Source organism: Globicephala melas, chromosome 4 (assembly GCF_963455315.2).
Source record: "Globicephala melas chromosome 4, mGloMel1.2, whole genome shotgun sequence".
Taxonomy (NCBI): domain Eukaryota; kingdom Metazoa; phylum Chordata; class Mammalia; order Artiodactyla; family Delphinidae; genus Globicephala; species Globicephala melas.
Window position 1 is genome coordinate 78,281,652 of NC_083317.1, and position 20,692 is coordinate 78,302,343.

At 38.2% G+C, this 20,692-nt stretch overlaps 1 protein-coding gene across 1 annotated transcript in view; it reads right to left on the reverse strand.

Moving 5' to 3' along the window:
- The window catches only part of TPRG1 (tumor protein p63 regulated 1), a 117,654-nt gene extending 97,943 nt beyond the window's left edge, over positions 1 to 19,711 (reverse strand). The window contains exons 1-2 of the mRNA XM_030856670.2: positions 19,490 to 19,711; positions 10,430 to 10,521 (exon numbers count right to left, since the gene is read on the reverse strand). Of these exons, the coding sequence (XP_030712530.2) occupies positions 10,430 to 10,521; positions 19,490 to 19,711 (314 nt within the window). The remainder of the gene's footprint in view (positions 1 to 10,429; positions 10,522 to 19,489) is intronic.
- Between the last annotated feature and the right edge of the window lie 981 nt (positions 19,712 to 20,692).

Consider the following 20,692-nt stretch of genomic DNA (forward strand, 5'->3'; position numbering starts at 1 on the left):
GGCTGGGAGTCAGCAGGTTGATGCGAGAACAGCCAATGGCCTCTGCCCCAGCCAGAACACAGACCCTCTGCAACCCTGCAACCTCTGCTTGGCGTTCATCTTTCCTCAGCCACCTGTACAGACTTCATCCATTCACCAATGAAAAAGGTGACTTTTTGCTAAATTGGATAATAGTTTTTGAATTCTGGAAGAATATTTCCTCAAATTTTTTGTGCTATGACAATATTATAGCCACAGACACGACTCACTTTTAAACTTAATCTGCATTATTAACATATACTCTATTACTTTCTTAAGTTTAGACAATAAACAAAACAATAAATCAAACTCTGACCTCTAGTTGGCTTATTTTCACGGGATAATTGCTGCCACCGGGGCCAATTCCAAGCTACCAACCTGATATCACTGAACATCCAGGTGGTAGAAAGGGGCAGGAACACACTGTCCTGTATTATTTCCACCACACAAATAGAATAGGCAAAAATAACCCCCAGAGCATACATAACAGCAAAGTGAAGTAAAATCATCAGAGGATGAGGCATTTTGAGTATATTACCTTTGTTTTAAATTTATTTGGGGTGAAAGGTAAAAACCCACCAAACCAAACAAATGAAGAGGAAATAGGCAGTCTACCTGAAAAAGAATTCAGAGTAATGATAGTAAAGATGACCCAAAATCTTGGAAATAGAATGGAGAAAATTCAAGAAATGTTTAACAAGGATCTAGAAGAACGGAAGAGCAAACAAACAATGATGAACAACACAATAAATTAAATTAAAAATTCTCTAGAAGGAATCAATAGCAGAATAACTGAGGCAGAAGAGCGGATAAATGACCTGGAAGACAAAATAGTGAAAATAACTATGGCAGAGCAGAATAAAGAAAAAAGAATGAAAAAAATTGAGGACAGTCTCAGAGACCTCTGGGACAACATTAAACGCACCAACATTCAAATTATAGGGGTCCCAGAAGAAGAAGAGAAAAAAAAGGGGACTGAGAATATATTTGAAGAGATTATAGTCCAAAAACTTCCCAATATGGGAAAGGAAAGACTCAATCAAGTCAAGGAAGTGTGGAGACTCCCATCCAGGCTAAATCCAAGAAGAACCACACCAAGACACATATTAATCAAACTATCAAAAATTAAATACAAAGAAAAAATATTAGAAGTACAAAGGGAAAAACAACAAATAACATACAAGGGAATCCCCATAAGGTTAACAGCTGATTTTTCAGCAGGAACTCTGCAAGCCAGAAGGGAGTGGCAGGACATATTTAAAGTGATGAAAGGGAAAAACCTAAAACTAAGATTACTCGACCCAGCAAGGATCCCATTCAGATTTGATGGAGAAATTAAAACCTTTACAGACAAGAGAAAGCTAAGAGAATTCAGCACCACCAAACCAGTTTTACAACAAATGCTAAAGGAACTTCTCTAAGCAGGAAACACAAGAGAAGGAAAAGACCTATAATAACAAACCCAAAACAATTAAGAAAATGCAAATAGGAACATACATATCAATAACTACCTTAAATGAAAATGGATTAAATGCTCCAAACAAAAGACATAGACTGGCTGAATGGATACAAAAACAAGACCCATATATATGCTGTCTACAAGAGACCCACTTCAGACCTAGGGACATAAACAGACTGAGAGTGAGGGGATGGAAAAAGATATTCCATACAAATGGAAATCAAAAGAAAGCTGGAGTAGCAATTCTCATATCAGACAAAATACACTTTAAAATGAACACTATTACAAGAGACAAAGAAGGACAATACATAATGATCAAGGGATCAATACAAAAAGAAGATATAACAATTTTAAATATTTATGCACCCAACATAGGAGCACCTCAATACATAAGGCAAATGCTAACAGCCATAAAAGGGGGAATTGACAGTAACACAATAAGAGTAGGGGACTTTAACACCTCACTTTCACCAATGGAAAGATCATCCAAAATGAAAAAAAATAAGGAAATACAAGCTTTAAATGATACATTAAACAAGATGGACTTAATTGATATTTATAGGACATTCCATCCAAAAACAACAGAATACATTTTCTTCTCAAGTGCACATGGAACATTCTTCAGGATAGATCATATCTTGGGTCACACATCAAGGCTTGGTACATTTAAGAAAATTGAAATTGTATCAAGTATCTTTTCCGACCACAACGCTATGAGACTAGATATCAAGTACAGGAAAAGATCTGTAACAAATACAAACACATGGAGGCTAAACAATACACTACTAAATAACGAAGAGATCACTGAAGAAATCAAACAGGAAATCAAAAAATACCTAGAAACAAATGACAATGAAAACACGATGACCCAAAACCTATGGGATGCAGCAAAAGCATTTCTAAGAGGGAAGTTTATAGCAATACAATCCTACCTAAAGAAATAAGAAAAATCTCAAACAAACAACCTAACCTTATACCTAAAGCGATTACAGAAGGAAGAACAAAAAAAACCCCAAAGTTAGCAGAAGGAAAGAATTCATAAAGATCAGATCAGAAATAAATGAAAAAGAAATGAAGGAAACAATAGCAAATATCAATAAATCTAAAAGATAGTTCTTTGAGAAGATAAACAAAATTGATAAAGCATTAGCCAGACTCATCAAGAAATAAAGGGAGAAGACTCAAATCAATAAAATTAGAAATGAAAAAGGAGAAGTAACAACTGACACTGCAGAAACACAAAGTATCATGAGAGATTACTGCAAGCAACTATATGCCAATAAAATGGACAACCTGGAAGAAATGGACAAATTCTTAGAAAAGCACAACCTTCTGAGACTGAACCAGGAAGAAATCGAAAATATAAACAGACTAGTCTCAAACACTGAAATTGAAACTGTGATTAAAAATCTTCCAACACACAAAAGCCCAGGACCAGATGGCTTCACAGGCAAATTCTATCAAATATTCAGAGAAGAGCTAACACCTATGATTCTCAAACTCTTCCAAAATATAACAGAAGGAGGAACACTCCCAAACTTATTCTACAAGGCCACCATCACCCTGATACCAAAACCGTACAAAGATGTCACAAAAAAAGAAAACTACAGGCCAATATCACTGATGAACATAGATGCAAAAATCCTCAACAAAATACTAGCAAACAGAATCCAACAGCACATTAAAAGGATCATACACCATGATCAAGTGGGGTTTATCCCAGGAATGCAAGTATTCTTCAATACACACAAATCAATCAATGTGATAACCCATATTAATGAATTGAAGGAGAAAAACCATATGATCATCTCAATTGATGCAGAAAAAGCTTTCGACAAAATTCAACACCCATTTATGATAAAAACCCTCCAGAAAGTAGGCATAGAAGGAACTTACCTCAACATAATAAAGGCTATATATGACAAACCCACAGCCAACATCATTCTCAATGGTGAAAAACTGAAAGCATTTCCACTAAGATCAGGAACAAGACAAGGTTGCCCACTCTTACCACTATTATTCAACATAGTTTTGGAAGTTTTAGTTACAGCAATCAGAGAAGGAGAAGTAAAAGGAATCCAAATTGGAAAAGAGGAAATAAAACTGTCACTGTTTGCAGATGACATGATACTATACATGGAAAATCCTAAAGATGCTACCAGAAAACTAGTAGAGCTTATCAATGAATTTGGTAAAGTAGCAGGATACAAAATTAATGCACAGAAATCTCTTGCATTCCTATACACTAGTGATGAAAAATCTGATAGAGAAAGTAAGGAAACACTTCCATTTACCACTGCAACAAAAAGAATAAAATACCTAGGAATAAACTTACCTAAGGAGACAAAAGACCTGTATGCAGAAAACTATAGGAAACTGATGAAAGAAATTAAAGATGGTAAAAACAGATCGAGAGATATACCATGTTTGTGGATTGGAAAAATCAACATTGTGAAAGTGACTATACTACCCAAAGCAATCTACAGATTCAATGCAATCCCTATCAAACTACCAATGGCATTTTTCACAGAACCAGAAGAAAAAATTTCACAATTTGTATGGAAACAAAAAAGACCCGAAATAGCCAAAGCAATCTTGAGAAAGAAAAATGGAGCTGGAGGAATCAGGCTCCTGGACTTCAGACTATACTACAAAGCTACAGTAATCAAGACAGTATGGTAATGGCACAAAAACAGAAATTTTTGGAGTATAAGTGCTTTTTATCCTGTTAAAAAGCCCAGAGATAAACCCATGAACATACAGTCACATTATCTTTGATAAAGGAGGCAAAACTATACAATGGAGAAAAGACAGCCTCTTCAATGAATGGTGCAGGGAAAACTGGACAGCTACCTGTAAAAGAATGAAATTAGAACAGTCCCTAACACCATACACAAAAATAAACTCAAAATGGATTAAAGACCTAAATGTAAGGCCAGACACTATCAAACTCCTAGAGGAAAACATAGGCAGAACGCTCAATGACATAAATCACAGCAAGATCCTTTTTGCCCCACCTCCTAGAGAAATGCAAATCAAAACAAAAATAAATGGGACCTAATGAAACTTAAAAGCTTTTGCAAAGCAAAGGAAACCACAAACAAGACAAAAAGACAACCCTTAGAATGGCAGAAAATTTTTGCAAATGAAGCAACTTAAAAAGGATTAATCTCCAAAATTTACAAACAGCTCGTCCAGCTCAATATCAAAAACACACAAAAAATAATTCAAAAATGGGTAGAAGACCTAAATAGATGTTTCTCCAAAGAAGATGTACATATTGCCAACAAACACATGAAAGGATGCTCAACATCACTAACCATTAGAAAAATGCAAATCAAAACTACAGTGAGGTATCACCTCACACCAGTCAGAATGACCATCATCAAAAAATCTACAAACAATAAATGCTGGGGAGTGTACGGAGAAAAGGGAACCCTCTTGCACTGTTGGTGTGAATGTAAATTGATACAGCCACTGTGGAGAACAGTATGGAGGTTCCTTAGAAAACTAAAAATAGGGCTTCCCTGGTGGCGCAGAGGTTGAGAGTCCTCCTGCCGATGCAGGGGACGTGGGTTCGTGTCCTGGTCCAGGAAGATCCCACATGCCACAGGGAGGCTGGGCCCGTGAGCCATGGCTGCTGAGCCTGCACGTCCGGAGCCTGTGCTCCGCAACGGGAGGGGCCACAACAGTGAGAGGCCTGCATACCACAAACAAACAAACAAACAAAAAACTAAAAATAGAACTACCATACGACCCAGCAATCCCACTACTGGGCATATACCCTGAGAAAACCATAATTCAAAAAGAGTCATGTACCACAATGTTCATTGCAGCTCTATTTACAATATCCAGGATGTGAAAGCAACCTAAGTGTCCACTGACAGATGAATGGATAAAGAAGATGTGGCACATATATACAATGGAATATTACTCCGCCATAAAAAGAAACGAAATTGGGTTATTTTGTAGTGAGGTGGATGGACCTAGAATCTGTCATACAGAGTGAAGTAAGTCATAAAGAGAAAAACAAATACCATATGCTAACACATATATATGGAATCTAAAAGAAAAAAAAAGGTTCTGAAGAACCTAGTGGCAGGACAGGAATAAAGATACAGATTTAGAGAATGGACTTGAGGACACAGGGAGGGGGAAGGGTAAGCTGGGACGAAGTGAGAGAGTGGCATGGACATATATACACTACCAAATGTAAAATAGATAGCCAGTGGGAAGCAGCTGCATGGCACAGGGAGATCAGCTCAGTGCTTTGTGTCCACCTAGGGGGGTGGGATAGGGAGGGAGGGAGGGAGACCCAAGAGGGAGGGGATATGGGGATATATGTATACATATAGCTGATTCACTTTGTTATACAGCAGAAACTAACACACCATTGTAAAGCACTTATACTCCAATAAAGATGTTTAAAATAATAATAATAAATAAAATAAAATACAAAAAAAATTTATTTGGGGGTGAAACTAATTTTATTTAATTTTACATATAATAATAACTTGTAAAACTATTTAATTTAAATTTAAGAATTAACAACTGACTGTCAAAATTCCTGAAATCCTACCATTCACCTCTTATGAGCAAGTGTGAACCAGCTCCAGCATGCCACTGGATCAGACCTTCATGGATATTGCATAAGTATCTAAGGTGTCACCTAAACTCCCACCCATTTATTGATCCTCCACATTTCAAACATGTCCGGGCCACAGACCCTGATCCACAATTTCAAATTCAACAAAGCTCTGAAAATTGCAGCCGTGGTGCAAACTCACTTTGCGGTAAAACCAGATCTGAACCAGATGACGATTTATTCTATTTTTAATATCACATGTTTCCCTGAAAAGAGATTAATATGTTTGATTAGGGTGGGTAGTCCCAGACCTCCACTTGGGGCATAAAATAAACAACATATGCATTGTTTTACATTTCCAAAATATGAAAAATTCTCAGCTGATGCAAGCGTTTTGGATAAGGGATTGTGGACTTTCAGTGATCTTCATAAAATATAAATACAGAGCCTCACCCATCAGAGCCTCCGGATCACCTAAGGGATAGAATCGAAGTTCTTAAACATGATACACAAGGCCCATAAGTCCTTTTCAAGTTTCCTCTCAACAGCTCCCACCTTGCCCTCCTATATCAAACTACTTCTAGGAGTCTGACAAACCATGACTAAAGATGGAGCTGGGCTTATCAGTTACCCCTCATCTACACTGTATATACTTGGGGAAAGAATCAGAACCCAGCTAACGCAGGAGTGTGGTGGTCCATCTTTCTTGCTCTATCACTTATGGGATCTTCATCTGGCCACTTCATTTTCCCTAGTCTCCACCTCTCATCTATAAAATGGGAATCATACAACTAACAAGGATGTAGGGAAGGTAAAGCAAGTTCATGGACATGAAGATACTTTTACATGTGCTATATACTACATTAAAAGGTTTTTTACTATTCATCATTCTGAAACTGGAATACTGGTTTGAAAGCAGATATTCTTTAAACCACTGATGAGTAGCCAGGGATTTCTCATCTGCCCAGAAGGAGCTGAAAGTTGATGTACATGAAGCCCAGCCTTTTCTGTCACATACAAAAAAAGTGTTATGCTTGAAAAGAGTCTTGTGTGGTTGGTAAGGCTGGGGAAATAGGTCTATGTTACAGCCCCTGTAACTCTCAGGAATGGATGGGTCTTATTCCATTAGAAAAAGGAGGAAAGGGGACAAGAGCAGCCCAGGTTCTCACCTTTCTGGGCCTGTGTGTTTATACATTTGTTTTGTTTAGTCTTGCTGTTGTTATTTTGGAGGTTTTGTTTTTTGTTTGATTGGTTTTGCTGTTGCTGTTTTTTGCTGCACTACAAATAAACAGAGGACTTAAGTCTGAAAGGTCATTCAAAACGTATGCATGCCCCTCCTTTGACAAACAGCTTCCTATCTTCTGCTTGAACAGTCACAGTGAATGGGAGCCCATTCATTTAGTCCAGATGCCTGAACATTTTCTTTACAACTGGTACCTCCTCCTTCCATTACATGAAGGCAGTCTGAACCAGCTACAAAGAGTAACACGGAAAGAAAAGAAACTGGCAATGTCTTACACTGGTAAAAACGACTGGAATCAGATCTTTTCCTGAAAGTAGATTTTGATGGAGGGTTGTGGGAGAAGTAAAAGAATTTTGAGAGAGAAGAATGACCAAAAAAGAACACAAAATCACTACCATTTAAAAAGGAGAAATGGGTTCCAATGTGCAAAGGAAGAAAGTCTGATAGCAAATAAGCAAATATGATTGCTTGAAATTCTACATGCATAGGATACATGCCTCATTATTGTCCTTAATATAAATGGGTACCACAAGACAAAAGAGAAATAGAAAACTAGCTGCCAGAGATTTCTTACCAACTTTCTGAACGTCCTATTAGGTTCAGAGGTAAGTACAAGGCTTGCGTCTTTGGGGCAAAGCTGTTCATATTTACCTGAAAACTGCTGGTGTTAGCAATCATCCTAGCTGATGTTAAATCAAGCACACAATTATAGTGCTAAACCTCAATGCAGATCACACAATCAGATTTATCTTCCAAAAATTGATATCTACAGGCCACTGCAATCACTGAGCAGAAACATTCAAACAAACAAAAAAACAAGTCAAACTTCTGTACAAATAAAACCAAACAAAATATGCACCCTTAAAGAAATTACTGATTCTATTATTTGAGAATTCAAAAGTAGCCACCACTGGATTTGAAAGACCATGTTTGTGCATTCTTTCTTATAAATGAGATACATTGTAGAAATGAAATGAGATATATTGTAGAAAAAAAGTGAGATACATTGTAGAAACAAAATAGGTAAGTGTTTACTTCTGACGTGACCTTCAGAATTTATGTAGACATCTTGCTTAATCAAGGCAGCCTTTTCTTTCTTTCTTTTTTTTTTTGCGGTACGCGGGCCCCCCACCGCCGCAGCCTCTCGCGTTGCGGAGCACAGGCTCCAGACGCGCAGGCTCAGCGGCCATGGCTCACGGGCCCAGCCGCTCCACGGCATGTGGGATCTTCCCAGACCGGGGCACGAGCGCGTGCCCCCCGCATCGGCAGGCAGACCCCCAACCACTGCGCCACCAGGGAAGCCCAAGGCAGCCTTTTCATTTGCACAAATCATATTTTACTCTGCAGATGGGAGGTGGAGAGTAGAGAATAAAATGTAAGTTGGTGAAAGTGAATAAATTAAAAGACTTTTCATTAAAGGTAACCCAGAGATGATAGAGATAGAGATGGACAAGATAGAAATAAAGGTAGAGGCTACCAATAACAACATCAAAAAGTATTGCCTTTTACCAATAGTTAGTACTTGAGAACAGAGGAAGGACACTGATGTCCACTGAAAATCCACTATGTGCTAAGGACTTTGCTAAGAATTTTACAATGTTACCTTGTTTAGTCTTCATAACAACTTGTCAGGTATATATCATTATCTGCAATTCATAGATGAAGACACAAATGCTCAGAACTTGTCAGCTTGGTTTTCAAAAATTCATTTTAATTCAAGTTTTGGAACTCATTTGAAACAAAAATATGCTATGGTGGTCAGAAAGATGGACTCACAGTTTATTTGGTTTCTGCATTCCTTTGATTGAGGGATTTGTTCTGCTCGACTGGAAGGTTAAACATCCCAGTGTTGTTCTCCTAAAATTTATTCAAAGAAGATGTCCCTCCCAGAAGGGAAAGATAAAATGATTCTTCACTCAGGTGTAGAAATGACTGAGCTTTTCGGCTGGAACCTTTGGTGCTTGTACTACCAAGAAAACTTACTGAACCAATGAAGTATCTCAAATGGAGTTCTAATTGCATTCTCCATTTAATATCATGGATTCTGCAGAAGAAAAGAGATGCCTCTTACCCTTATTATGTGCATATTTTACTTACTACTATAAGGACTATGGCATTCCTAATAGTCACCTGGTGGGTGAAAAAAAGGTCACACAGACACTAGAGTGTCAGGGTAGGACAGAAAGTTAACCATCTTCATTGTGTCTGGCAATGAAAACCCCTGTAGCTAAGATAAGCCTTGAGGGTGAATGGAGCAGTCATTAAAATGACAAGCACTTAAGTGTTAGATTTGGTTTTTATCTTAACTCTGGACAGGTGGCCTTTCTTTTGAGGGCTTTTTATTTGCTTCTTTTGTTTTTTTTTAATTTTTATTTTATATTGGAGTATAGTTGATTAACAATGTTGTGTTAATTTCAGGTGTAGAGCAAAGGGATTCAGTTATACATGTACATGTATCTATTCTTTTTCAAATTCTTTTCCCATTTAGGTTATTATAGAATATTGAGCAGAGTTTCCTGTGCTATACAGTAGGTTCTTGTTGGTTATCAATTTTAAATATAGCAGTGTGTACATGTCAATCCCAAACTCCCAATCTATCCCTCCCTCACTCCAAGGTGGCCTGTCTTTATCCTGCATGATTTCCCTAGTTTTGTTGCTCATGTTATTGTACCCAATTTACTTAATGATAAAATTCACACTGTATATGTTGACCTCATTCATCCTCTTTCCCAACCTTCCTTTCCACTGTACCCAGAGTGGGATGGTTAGTAGCCTGATGTGGTTGGAGGGAGAGTGCTTACAAGAAACAGAGATTGGAACCAGAGAGATCAGTGAGGAGGCTAATACAATGGTCCCTGAGAGCCCTGATGAGGGCCTGACCTAAGGTAGTCACAGTGATGGTTGAGTGAAGCAACTAGCCTGGAAAACAGTGATAGAAGTCAAACCTGGTCATACCATCAGCCATGGGGCACCATGAAACTTTACTCTCCTGCTCGATATGTCAATCAATTATCTCACTGTAAGCAGGAGAAATTCTTCCACTGGGCCATCTCCTATTCTATTATGGTGTTGTCAAGGAAAAGGCTAGATTTCCACTGCCCTTCATTTAGTCATAACTACTCACTCTGTCGAGAGCCAGAAGCCTTGAATGTTCTCTCCAGAAGTCTTGGCAATGTGGCCTTTCAAGTCTTCCGTGGCAGGCTCAATGGCCCCTGGCTGAGTAGGAGAAAGAGAATACCTAGTTTAGAGAAGACTGAGTCCTCTTCATGCTTATGATTAATTACTATATCCCAGCAATTCCTCCAAAAAGTTGACCAGGAAAGATAATTCTTGGAGTTGCCTGTTTGTTGTAGGCACTGCCTGCTGGAGAGCTTAGTCTTAAACTCTGGTATTCACTAAGTTGCTCTCCTTGGGTGGGACAAAAGTGATGCAAGTCCTGTGAGATTTCTATAATCTTACTCACATTTTCTCATAGAAATGAAGATAGCTATTTTCAGAGCACCAGTTTTTCTAATAAACAAATGTGTATCAGGAAGTTCAATGCATTTAGCAATACATACATTTTTAAAATCTAACCTTTCTCTCTTCAAAGAGTACATGGTCATAAAACACAAAGAGGAAAGCTTCTTCCAGTATTCTGACTATAGTTTTATCTGGCTCTGGGAAATGAATTTTTTGTCTCCTTACCTCTCTTTTTTTACCTTTATCCCAAAAGGAATTCCTACTATGAGCCTGCCTCTAGCTTAAAAATGGATTAACCCTGTCTTAATAATACATTCATAGACCCTCTAGCTCAGTGATTCTTAAACTTCAGCACACATCAGGATCACCTGAAATGTGTCTTAAAACAGATTTCTGGGCACTGTCCCCAGAGTTTCTGATTCAGTAGTTCTGGGGTGGGCCTGAGAATTTACATTTCTAACAAGTTCCTGGGTGATGCTCTTGGTGTGGGACTCTACTATAAGAACCATTGTTCTCTAGGCAGTTACTCTCAGCCTTGGTTACCCATCAGAATCACTGGCGGAGCTTTTGAAAATCCTAATGCCAGGGCTGTGCACCAGGCCAATTATATCAGATACTCAGTGGACTGGATTCACCTAACAGTACATCAGGATTTTTTTAAAGCATCCCAGATAACTCCAATGTATAGCCAAGGTTGAGAACCACTACACCAAGGGCTTATCTATTAGAAGCCATCCCATTTTATAAGTGTGAAAACAGGGGTCTGTGTAGGGAAGTATATAACTTGTCAAGTTCACTCGGCCAAGAAGTGACAGAGACAAGACAGGAAACCCAGACATTCCACTTCTAGGCCTACAACACAGTGCTGGTCTCATGCCCAACCCTGGGACTAGTATGTTACAAGTTCTCATATAGTCTCTATGTAATAGGGCTTTATGCTAGACACCTAATCTTCCACAAACATTAACATTCCTAATCCTCCTAGCTTGAGACCTTTCTCTCCCAGAAGGAAATGGGGATACTAGCCTAGCTAGGACCCATTCAAATATCTTCTCTCAGAGGTGAGGTGATTGTAGGATTTTGGTTTGCTTGTTTTCTCAAACTACGATAAAAGGCTTTGAAAGACTACAGCCACAGAGTCCATCAGTTAAGAAAAATCTTAGATGAGTCCACATGTAAAATACAGGAAAAGAATGGAGCTGCTTCAGATGAAGTGGTAGTAAATGGTACAGAACTTCAAGTACTTATCTGTCCCCCTCCCTTCCACTCATTCCACACAGCACAAGTCATCCAGGAAATGGATAGGACAACTACAGGGAATTGAGTGACCTGTGTTCATATTCCAGATATGTCATGAATAAATTCTGTGGCCTACAGATAATTATTTAACTTTCCTTGGCTTCCATTTCTTTATCTATAAGACAACTGAATAGACTGAACCAAAGCTTTCTGAGCCAAGCTGATGATCAAAATCTCCTGGAAATCTTTAAGAAAATATGACCATAGCCTTTTACACTGAGAGATTCTAATTTTCAATTTTAACAAGTTTCCTGTTGGATTGGACAGTCAGCCAGGGGACTGAATGATTTCCAACTCTTTTGTCATCCTCTGCTGCTGGTTAAAGGATTGTCAGAAAGCTAGTATGGTACCTCGTGCTTGCTGAAACCCGTGTGTCACAAAATCAGTAAGTTCTGGGACACTAGTCAAATATGCCTTGAGCTCCCACTGACACAGGAGATTGTGTCAACATCACTGGTTTCCAGTAATCCAGCTGGTAGGACTGGACTACCCTGCAGGGAAATTTCCTGATTCTGTGACAATTCTCCCATCATCCATCATCCTTGGCTCCCCGTGATACAGCCTGACTCTACTAGGCCCACTGGTCAAAGTTCTCTAAAAAATGATGCTTTCTTTGATGACTCATCGTGGCTATTTTTCCTGTCTCTTTTCGTGTAGTCACATAATTTCTGCCTCAAGCTAATATAACTTGGTAGTGAAACTAATACTTTTCAGAAGAAAAACATTATAAGTGGAATTGGAGAATAATGAAATAATCCTAAAATAAGCATTTTGTTGGATGCTTTTATGCCAGATACTTTGCCAAAAACATGTAAAGATGAATAAAAGAATGTAGAATTTTTCAAAACCTTACTTGTCTTCCCTATGGAAGGCAATTGGCAAAAGCTATCAAAATGATCTAATCTTCGATCCACACATTCCATTTCTGTGAAGTTATACTATAGATACTCTTGCATATGTACAAAATGACATATGTATAAAGTGTCCTTTGCAGCCTAGTTTGTGGATAGCAAAAACTTGGAAACCATGCAAATATCTATCAATAGTAGAGTTGTTAGATATATTATGGGACATATCCATGCAATGAAATATGATAAATATGTAAAAAATGAAGAAACATGTACTAATCTTTGATTTCAAAATACGTTATTAAGTGAAAGGAAAAAAATGTTCAGAAGAAAGGGTAAATATGGCAACTTTTTGTGTGAAAAGGAGGAGAATGGGTAAGAATAAGTATTTGTGTTTGTACAGGCCTAAAGTCACTCTAGAAGGATACATAGAAAATGTTAACAGCGGTTCCCTAAGGGTAGGGAAGGAACTTGGTGGATGGAGCCAGTGGATGGGTGTTGTTTGGCTATACACATTTTCAAAAGTTAAACACTAAAAATGAAGTGTATTCCTTATAGAACAGTTTGGAAGTCTCTGGAGTTCTGTCCGTGTCCTCACTGCCTGAATTCTTACCTTCAGTAGAAATATCAGTTATGCCTCTATGGAACAGTTATGCATCATATCCTGATAGAGTATTTTACTCTCCTCCATTTGTTATTATTGGTTACTGTGATAAATTAACTTCAGCCTTTTAGTGTCAAAAATGAAATAAAGTGTGTGAACACTTTGACTTGTGTCTGGGACAAGGTTTTAAATCTCAGCCTTTCTGCTGGCTGTGAGACCCATGGTAAGTCACCTTGTCATTCCATGCATCGGTGTAAGCATTTGTTAGATGGATAAGATATCATTAACTGTAACAGCTGTTAGGGAATGGTGAAAACATTTGGTAACACTGAAGAATAAAAGACTTCATTATCATTCTTCTTGTTAACATTAAATAGAAGGGAAATCATTGTACCAGGATTGGGGGATCAAATGGTTACTGAACAATTAGCTCTGAGACTCCTTGCACTCTAAGACTCATACGAAAGTATAATGGAATGATATGTACTCATCACTCGACCAGAGAAAGCCTGGCAAGAGAGTACAAATACATTTCTAATTCTAAATTTTAAGAAAAAATCATTAGGGGGATCCTTACTTATAAGTCACTACATAGCTTAATGGTCAATATTTTCTCTAATAGTCTAGCACTAAATATTTTCAATCAAAACAAACGTACTGAGGAAAGTTCAAAGACATATGTATTTGTCTCCTTGTGTTTCCTCGAGCTAGAATAGCCCAGGGCCAGGAGCCACACAAACAATATTCATGTCTGCTACTAATATTTTCCCATGTACTGGACCCCTTAGCTAGACAGTGAGAGGATGGGACAAGATAGAAAGGAATGCTCCTAGGGACTTAGACACAATCAACTCTCCCTTGAGGGTGTCGTCATACCAAGAGTTTACTTTGTGGTATCTTCATAAGGTAAGAAAACCAGCTGTGAATTGGATGTGATTTGTAAAGCCCAGACAGATTTGTCTCTCCCTGAAAATGAAGGAAATGCTTCTTATTTCATGATTGTTAAGTGTCTGCCCTCAGATAGAAACATCAACTTTATTACCATCTTCAAAGGATTTCAGTGTAAGGAGGGGATTCAAGAAACACTTTGCCCAGTGAGATATATAATTTCTAAATCACAAAGAAGCTCATACAGACAATAACAATACAACTAATATATTTAGTTGTTCCCAGTACAAGAGCAAGACATGGGGAAGCGTGTCGTAAGAGAAGAGGGAAAAGGAGAGAGTATGAAAGTCAAATTAGTGTCATAAAGGCAACAACATCTTGCCACACAATGGGAAGTCCCAAACCTGCTTATTAAAATCTTGTTGCTCACAATAGAACACAGGCTATAAAAAGGCCATGGGGAACCATTAATTAAATATTAAAAGATCAAAGAGTTTTAGTCCCATTAGTTTGTATGTAATTTACATTCTCAAGTATAAATTTAGAGATAATTCCCCATCTCTAATCGCTTTCAACTTTCTGATAAGGTATCTGCAAATACAGAGTCCTACAGGGAGTTTAAATATATCTTTCCCCATGCGGATCAAGTATTGTTCCTTTCATAAGAAGTTGCTTTTGAATATCACTCTCCACGACTAAAGTGATTATCATAATATACCTCAAGTTATTAGCCTTGAGGGGTACTTTTGTTGAGAGAAGACAGTAGGCCATTTTTAGATATGTCTAAGCAATAATAGCAGATGAACAAAAATATGAGGAAAAGGTTATCCAAGCACACTGATAGCAAGTGGTTCAGACCTTCATTACTGTGACTCCTCATTCATTGTCCAAGGCCAGAGGCAGTGGATGGGTGGTAGAAAGTTCCAGGAGTCTTGGGTTCCTGGCCTGCTATGACCCCTAAGTTGCTGGTTGTCTTTGGACAAGTCACATCCTCTTTATGTGTCTCAGGGGTGGGGTTGGATATTTTATGAGGCCCCTCCTGGCTCTGAGAAAGAATGCTAAGCTGTATCAGAACGGCAAATTTGCAGTAAATAAATAATTGGCTGGAAGCCTGAGGGAAGAAAGCAACAACCCAGAGTGACCCATAAAAGAACACAAGAGGTTGAAGGGACCAGACTGGTTTGTTTTACGACCAGGTATTCAGAGATGTGATCTATTGCACGATATTATGATGCTAAAAATGCCTTGTTTGTCTTAAATTGATCTATACTTTCATATCAGTCACATCTTTGCATAACCAGCTTGAAACTCATATACTGATCCTCTTTCTTATTATAGCATTGGGTGTCCACTCCTGGCAGCTGAGTAACTGAGTGCCATCCTGCCTCAGCAAGCCAAGGAATAACTTTCCTTTCCAGATATGAACAAGAACCAACTTAAATATCCAGCAAAACTTACATAGATTGTACTACATCTCCATAGCGGGATATTATAGAGTGTTAAAAATGATTTTATGAAACTACAGTTATTGACATAATAAATATTTGGCATGTAATTCTATTCCTTTGCACAATAAAATGTACATGTAAGAAAAAGTAAGGTTATTCACCAAAATGTATAAAAGCACATTCATATATTTTGGTTAACTTTGAACTGTGGAATTATGGTGACTTTTATCTTGCTTGCCCACATTTTCCAATTTTTTTCAATAAACCACCTCCTGTGAAATTATTTTAGAACCCTGTAATAAAATAAAATGCATGGCTAAGGAATTTCTCCACTCAGTCACTTACTGCTTTTCTGAATTTGCAAGATATATCCTTAAAATTCTTACACTGTAATAAACTGATTTATTTTAAATCACTGCATGGGATCACAGAACTATGAATGGGAATTGGGGAACATTTGTTCTAACCCTAGCTTTGCTACTTACTAACCTCTTGGGCAAGTCAGTGCCCACTAACTGTTAGGACCTTGGGTGAGCTACTGCCCCTCTCTGGACCTTAGTTGCCTCTAAAAATTAGAGAATTGACTAGCAACTTGGTGTTCAAAGTGTGGTAGGTGGACAGAAAGCATGAGCATTGCCAGAGAGTTTATATAAATGCAGAATCTAAGGCCTCATCCCAGACCCATTGAATCAAACCAGTATTTTAACAAGCTCTCCAGGTGATCTGTTTGCACGATAAAGACTGAGAAGCATTGGCCCATATCATCCTTAGATCTCATTTCAGCTCTAAGAAGCAAAACATTATGATGTATGTTTCATAGATATGAGTCATTCAGAGCCCTGGCCTGATCTAATTATCCCTTGAGAAAATCAGTTAGCTTCCTTCATTTGAACCTCTTTCCTGCTACAGACCCTATAGGTCTACATTTGTATCTCACCTTGGGGTCATGGTGAGGTCACGGGCATCTTAATATCATTCCTATTACCAATAACAGGAATGTGAATGCCAAGTCAGCAAAAAAGAGAAAGAAAGCATTTAGAATAGCAAGAGATGCTGTTTATGAAATGTTAATACATGTGTCTTACACTGTATTAAGAACTCTTTAAAAATTAGCTTAAACTCCCATATAAAACTGACATTTTATCCATACTTTGAAGATGAGAAAATTTATATATATGTGTGTATATATATATACACACACACACACACACACACACACACATATACATACATACAATGTCTCCTCCCATTTCCTCAGCTACCACCACATCAGCAGATTTGTGGTTTACAAGGTAGTAAAACTGGATCATTATTTATTCAAAATAATATTTATCATTGTTTCAGTCGAACCAACAATTGTATTTTCATTATCCTCATATGCATTAAAGCACGTTCATTATACTCACATGCTAAAAAAGAAAAAACCTCTTCATATTTTGTCTCTTGGTCTGAAGGAAAGTTAATGCTGACTGCTTGGGAACGTAGCCTTTACAGATACCTCCTAAAGAGTCCTCAGGTCTACTTCAGACTCACTGATAAGATTAGAAGAAGGTTTTCCTTTCCCAAGCTCTTGAGAACTTAAAGTTACTTTCTATACACCTATTGGAGAAGATGTTCTTTACATGAATCGTAGTCAATCACTGAAAATCTTTACTAGGGGGCCATACGTTCAATTGTACATTATGGCAGAAAGAGCACTGGACTTAGAGACAGAAGGTACAGAGTCTAGCTACAGCTCTTACACTAATATTACGTGGCTTAGGTCACTTCACTCCTCTGAAACTTCAATATGTTTACCACTAAAACAAGAGTGATAAGCCCCTTCCTGCCTACCTCACAGTGCTTCTCCAGGGGACTGTATTTTATAAGCTACATAGAGCCACACACATAAAAGCATCATGTAAATAAATAAATAAACAAACAAAAGCTCTGTTGTAGCTTTAGACTGTGTCAGTTTAGCTAAGCTAGAACTACATTTTCTAGAATTTCCTTTCCTGTCTGCTTCTAAACTAGTGTTGGCCACAAGAGACATTTGTGTCAGATTTGAAAGGCAGAAGTGAAACATCAGTCATGATTCCTTATTGAAGATGAGGGCAGGACAATCAGGCCCAAGTGCAGCTCATGTTCACAGCTGCCAACCTCCTGTTTACTTGATGGCATGGGAGGGGGTGGGGAAGCCCCTGGACCTACAGCTCCTTTTGCTACAGTCAGACCTCCTCCCTCAGATCCTCCTTCCCTGAACTGGGTAAGTGTGCAGCTCACTCGGTGGAGAAGAGCACTGGCTTCTCCTGAAAGTGACTCACATCTTCAAGTTCAAACTTGGTGGGAGACAAACACAGGTTCCATTTTTCCATGGTGGGAGCCGCTCGGTCAAAAGGAATTCCAGTTTGTCCATCCAGGTTGAGGTTATTCCCTATTTCCTATTCCTACTTCACAACAGCCAATTGGTTGATCTATAGCAACTTCAGACCCATCATCAGATGCAAAGACAACAGCTTTGCATAGACTTCTCAGGCAGCTCTCTCAATTGAACCAGCTTCCAATGATAAAGCCCTTATTCTATATCATTCATCACTGTTCTTCTCTCGTCAAATCCTGTTCATCTCTCATCATCACTATCAAAGAAAAGGACACTCTAAGGGATGCTTTGATTTCTTTCCCAGCTATATCTTAAGCTTAACTTTGCATATTCAATAAAGTTCTTATACTTTAGAAAATAAACCATTTTCTTTCCCTATGCAAAAACACACAAACACACACATAGTACAGAACATGCCAAAGCACTCTGCACATATGAGTCACTGAATACAGGTAATATAGGTATATATCTTCAAACACACACACACACACATATTGAGTCTCTTTAGCTACAACTTTATCTTAACCAAAGATATATTTTAAAGGCTAACAAATCAGGGTTTGTTAGTTAAAGCATTATAAATAGTCTCAAACTCTTGGCCACCACTTATTTAGCAGTTGAGTTGAAAAGTTTTTTTTCAACAAAGAGATGTTCCACGTACACTTGAAGAAGCTCTCTGCTGCCACAGAGCACAATCTGCAGTGTTGCCCCCAGTTGATGATAGCCTACAAGCTCACTGCTTTGACGCACACGGAAGAAGCTCAGCTCCAAACTGCAGCTACAGGATTGGAATAAAGTGTTTGTCCCCGTAGTGTTATACCAGCATGCCCGTGTAGACCCTTGAGGTTTAGCCCATGCTCAGTAACCCTTTCCACTCCATCACCCATGTCTTTTCCAGACTTACAACAAATATTCCCTCTGGGCTCCCAGCCTTATATTCTAGCCAGTCTGGTTCTCTCTCCATAGAGCATTAATTTATTGAGGTCAGGTCTAGCATGAATACAGGACTCAGGAGCCAAAGACTCATGGAGGCTGGAGAACATGCTTCTCCTTGACACTATCTGGTAGTCAAAAATAGACCCTTAACTTCTCCGAAATTCAGATCTTCCGCCTATAAAATGGAGATAAGGATGACTACTTCACAGTTATTGTGACTATTACACAAGATAACGAACATGAAAACAGTTGGTAAAACATGTGGTATATGGAAGGATATTAGGATATTTTTAAGGAGAAGTTTTATGTAGTATTTAAATTCATGATTTTATTATTTTACCCGTGTAATGAAGTACTTCCGTGAGATATAAGGCTGGTGATAGGGACTGGGGTAGAGTGCTGATTCGGTCACACTTGGAAGCCTTGAAGTCTGCCTTGGCCCTGAGACAGTGCCTGGGTCACCCTCCTCCGTGGACAGCTGATCAGTCTCAGAGTTTAGGTCATCTCCCTCTTGCTTCGGAGACACAGGCTGCAATCCTTCAAAACTCCCAATGGTTGACATTTCTTCAGCCTAAAACAAAGGAAGAAACAATCTTCTCAGAAAAAAAAAAAAGTCGCCTGTGTCCTAGCTATGACAAAACAGTGTATGATGAGCAAATGATGCTCCTGAAACTGACAAACCCACCGCACATTAACTAAGCAGAGGCACTGATGGATGCAGTTCAATAACACAGACTCTGCAGTCCTCTGTGGACGTTTACCAGGGGAAAGGAGCAGAGACCCTCTGGACAGAGAAAAGGAAGCTGCAAGTATTTCCATTTTCCCCGTCTTTATTCCCAGGGACAGGAAGCTGAACAAGGGAACAGCAGTATGAGATCATTATCAGACAATTTCTCTTCAAGTTTTCATAGCATTTTTGCTTGAAAACCTACTAGCCTGCAAGCTTATTTAAGAGTTAAAAGCAATGATATTGCACCTTCTTGTGTACTTCTTGGGTAGTAATAGGGCACGAAAGCACTTAGAACTGAGCATATTTTTAACCGCAAGACTGCAATTCTAAAAATGTATCTTCAAGGATACACGGGGAATATAGCCAACTGTAAATGGAATATAATCTTAAAAAATTGTGAATCATTACATTGTACACCTGTAACTTATATAATATTGTACATCAACTATACTTCAGTAAAAAATTTTAATAATAAATAAAAATGTATCCTAAGGAAATAATTCAGACAAATGCAAAGACATAAATATAGAAGGTTGTACATTACAACACTGTGTCTAATAGTAGAAAAGTACATAATTTTATGTCTAATAGCAAAACATTGTGTACAATAGCAACATTACACACTCACACAACATTGCATCTAATACCAAAAAAATATAGTGAAACTAAGGATCCATCAGCAGAGAATTGGCTAAATAAGACACGTTATACTGCACAGTGAATACAATGTGGTCATTACAAATGTGAGGATATATTTTTACCATGGAATGATGTCCAAAAAAAAATTGTTAGTGGAAAAAATGTTATAAAATA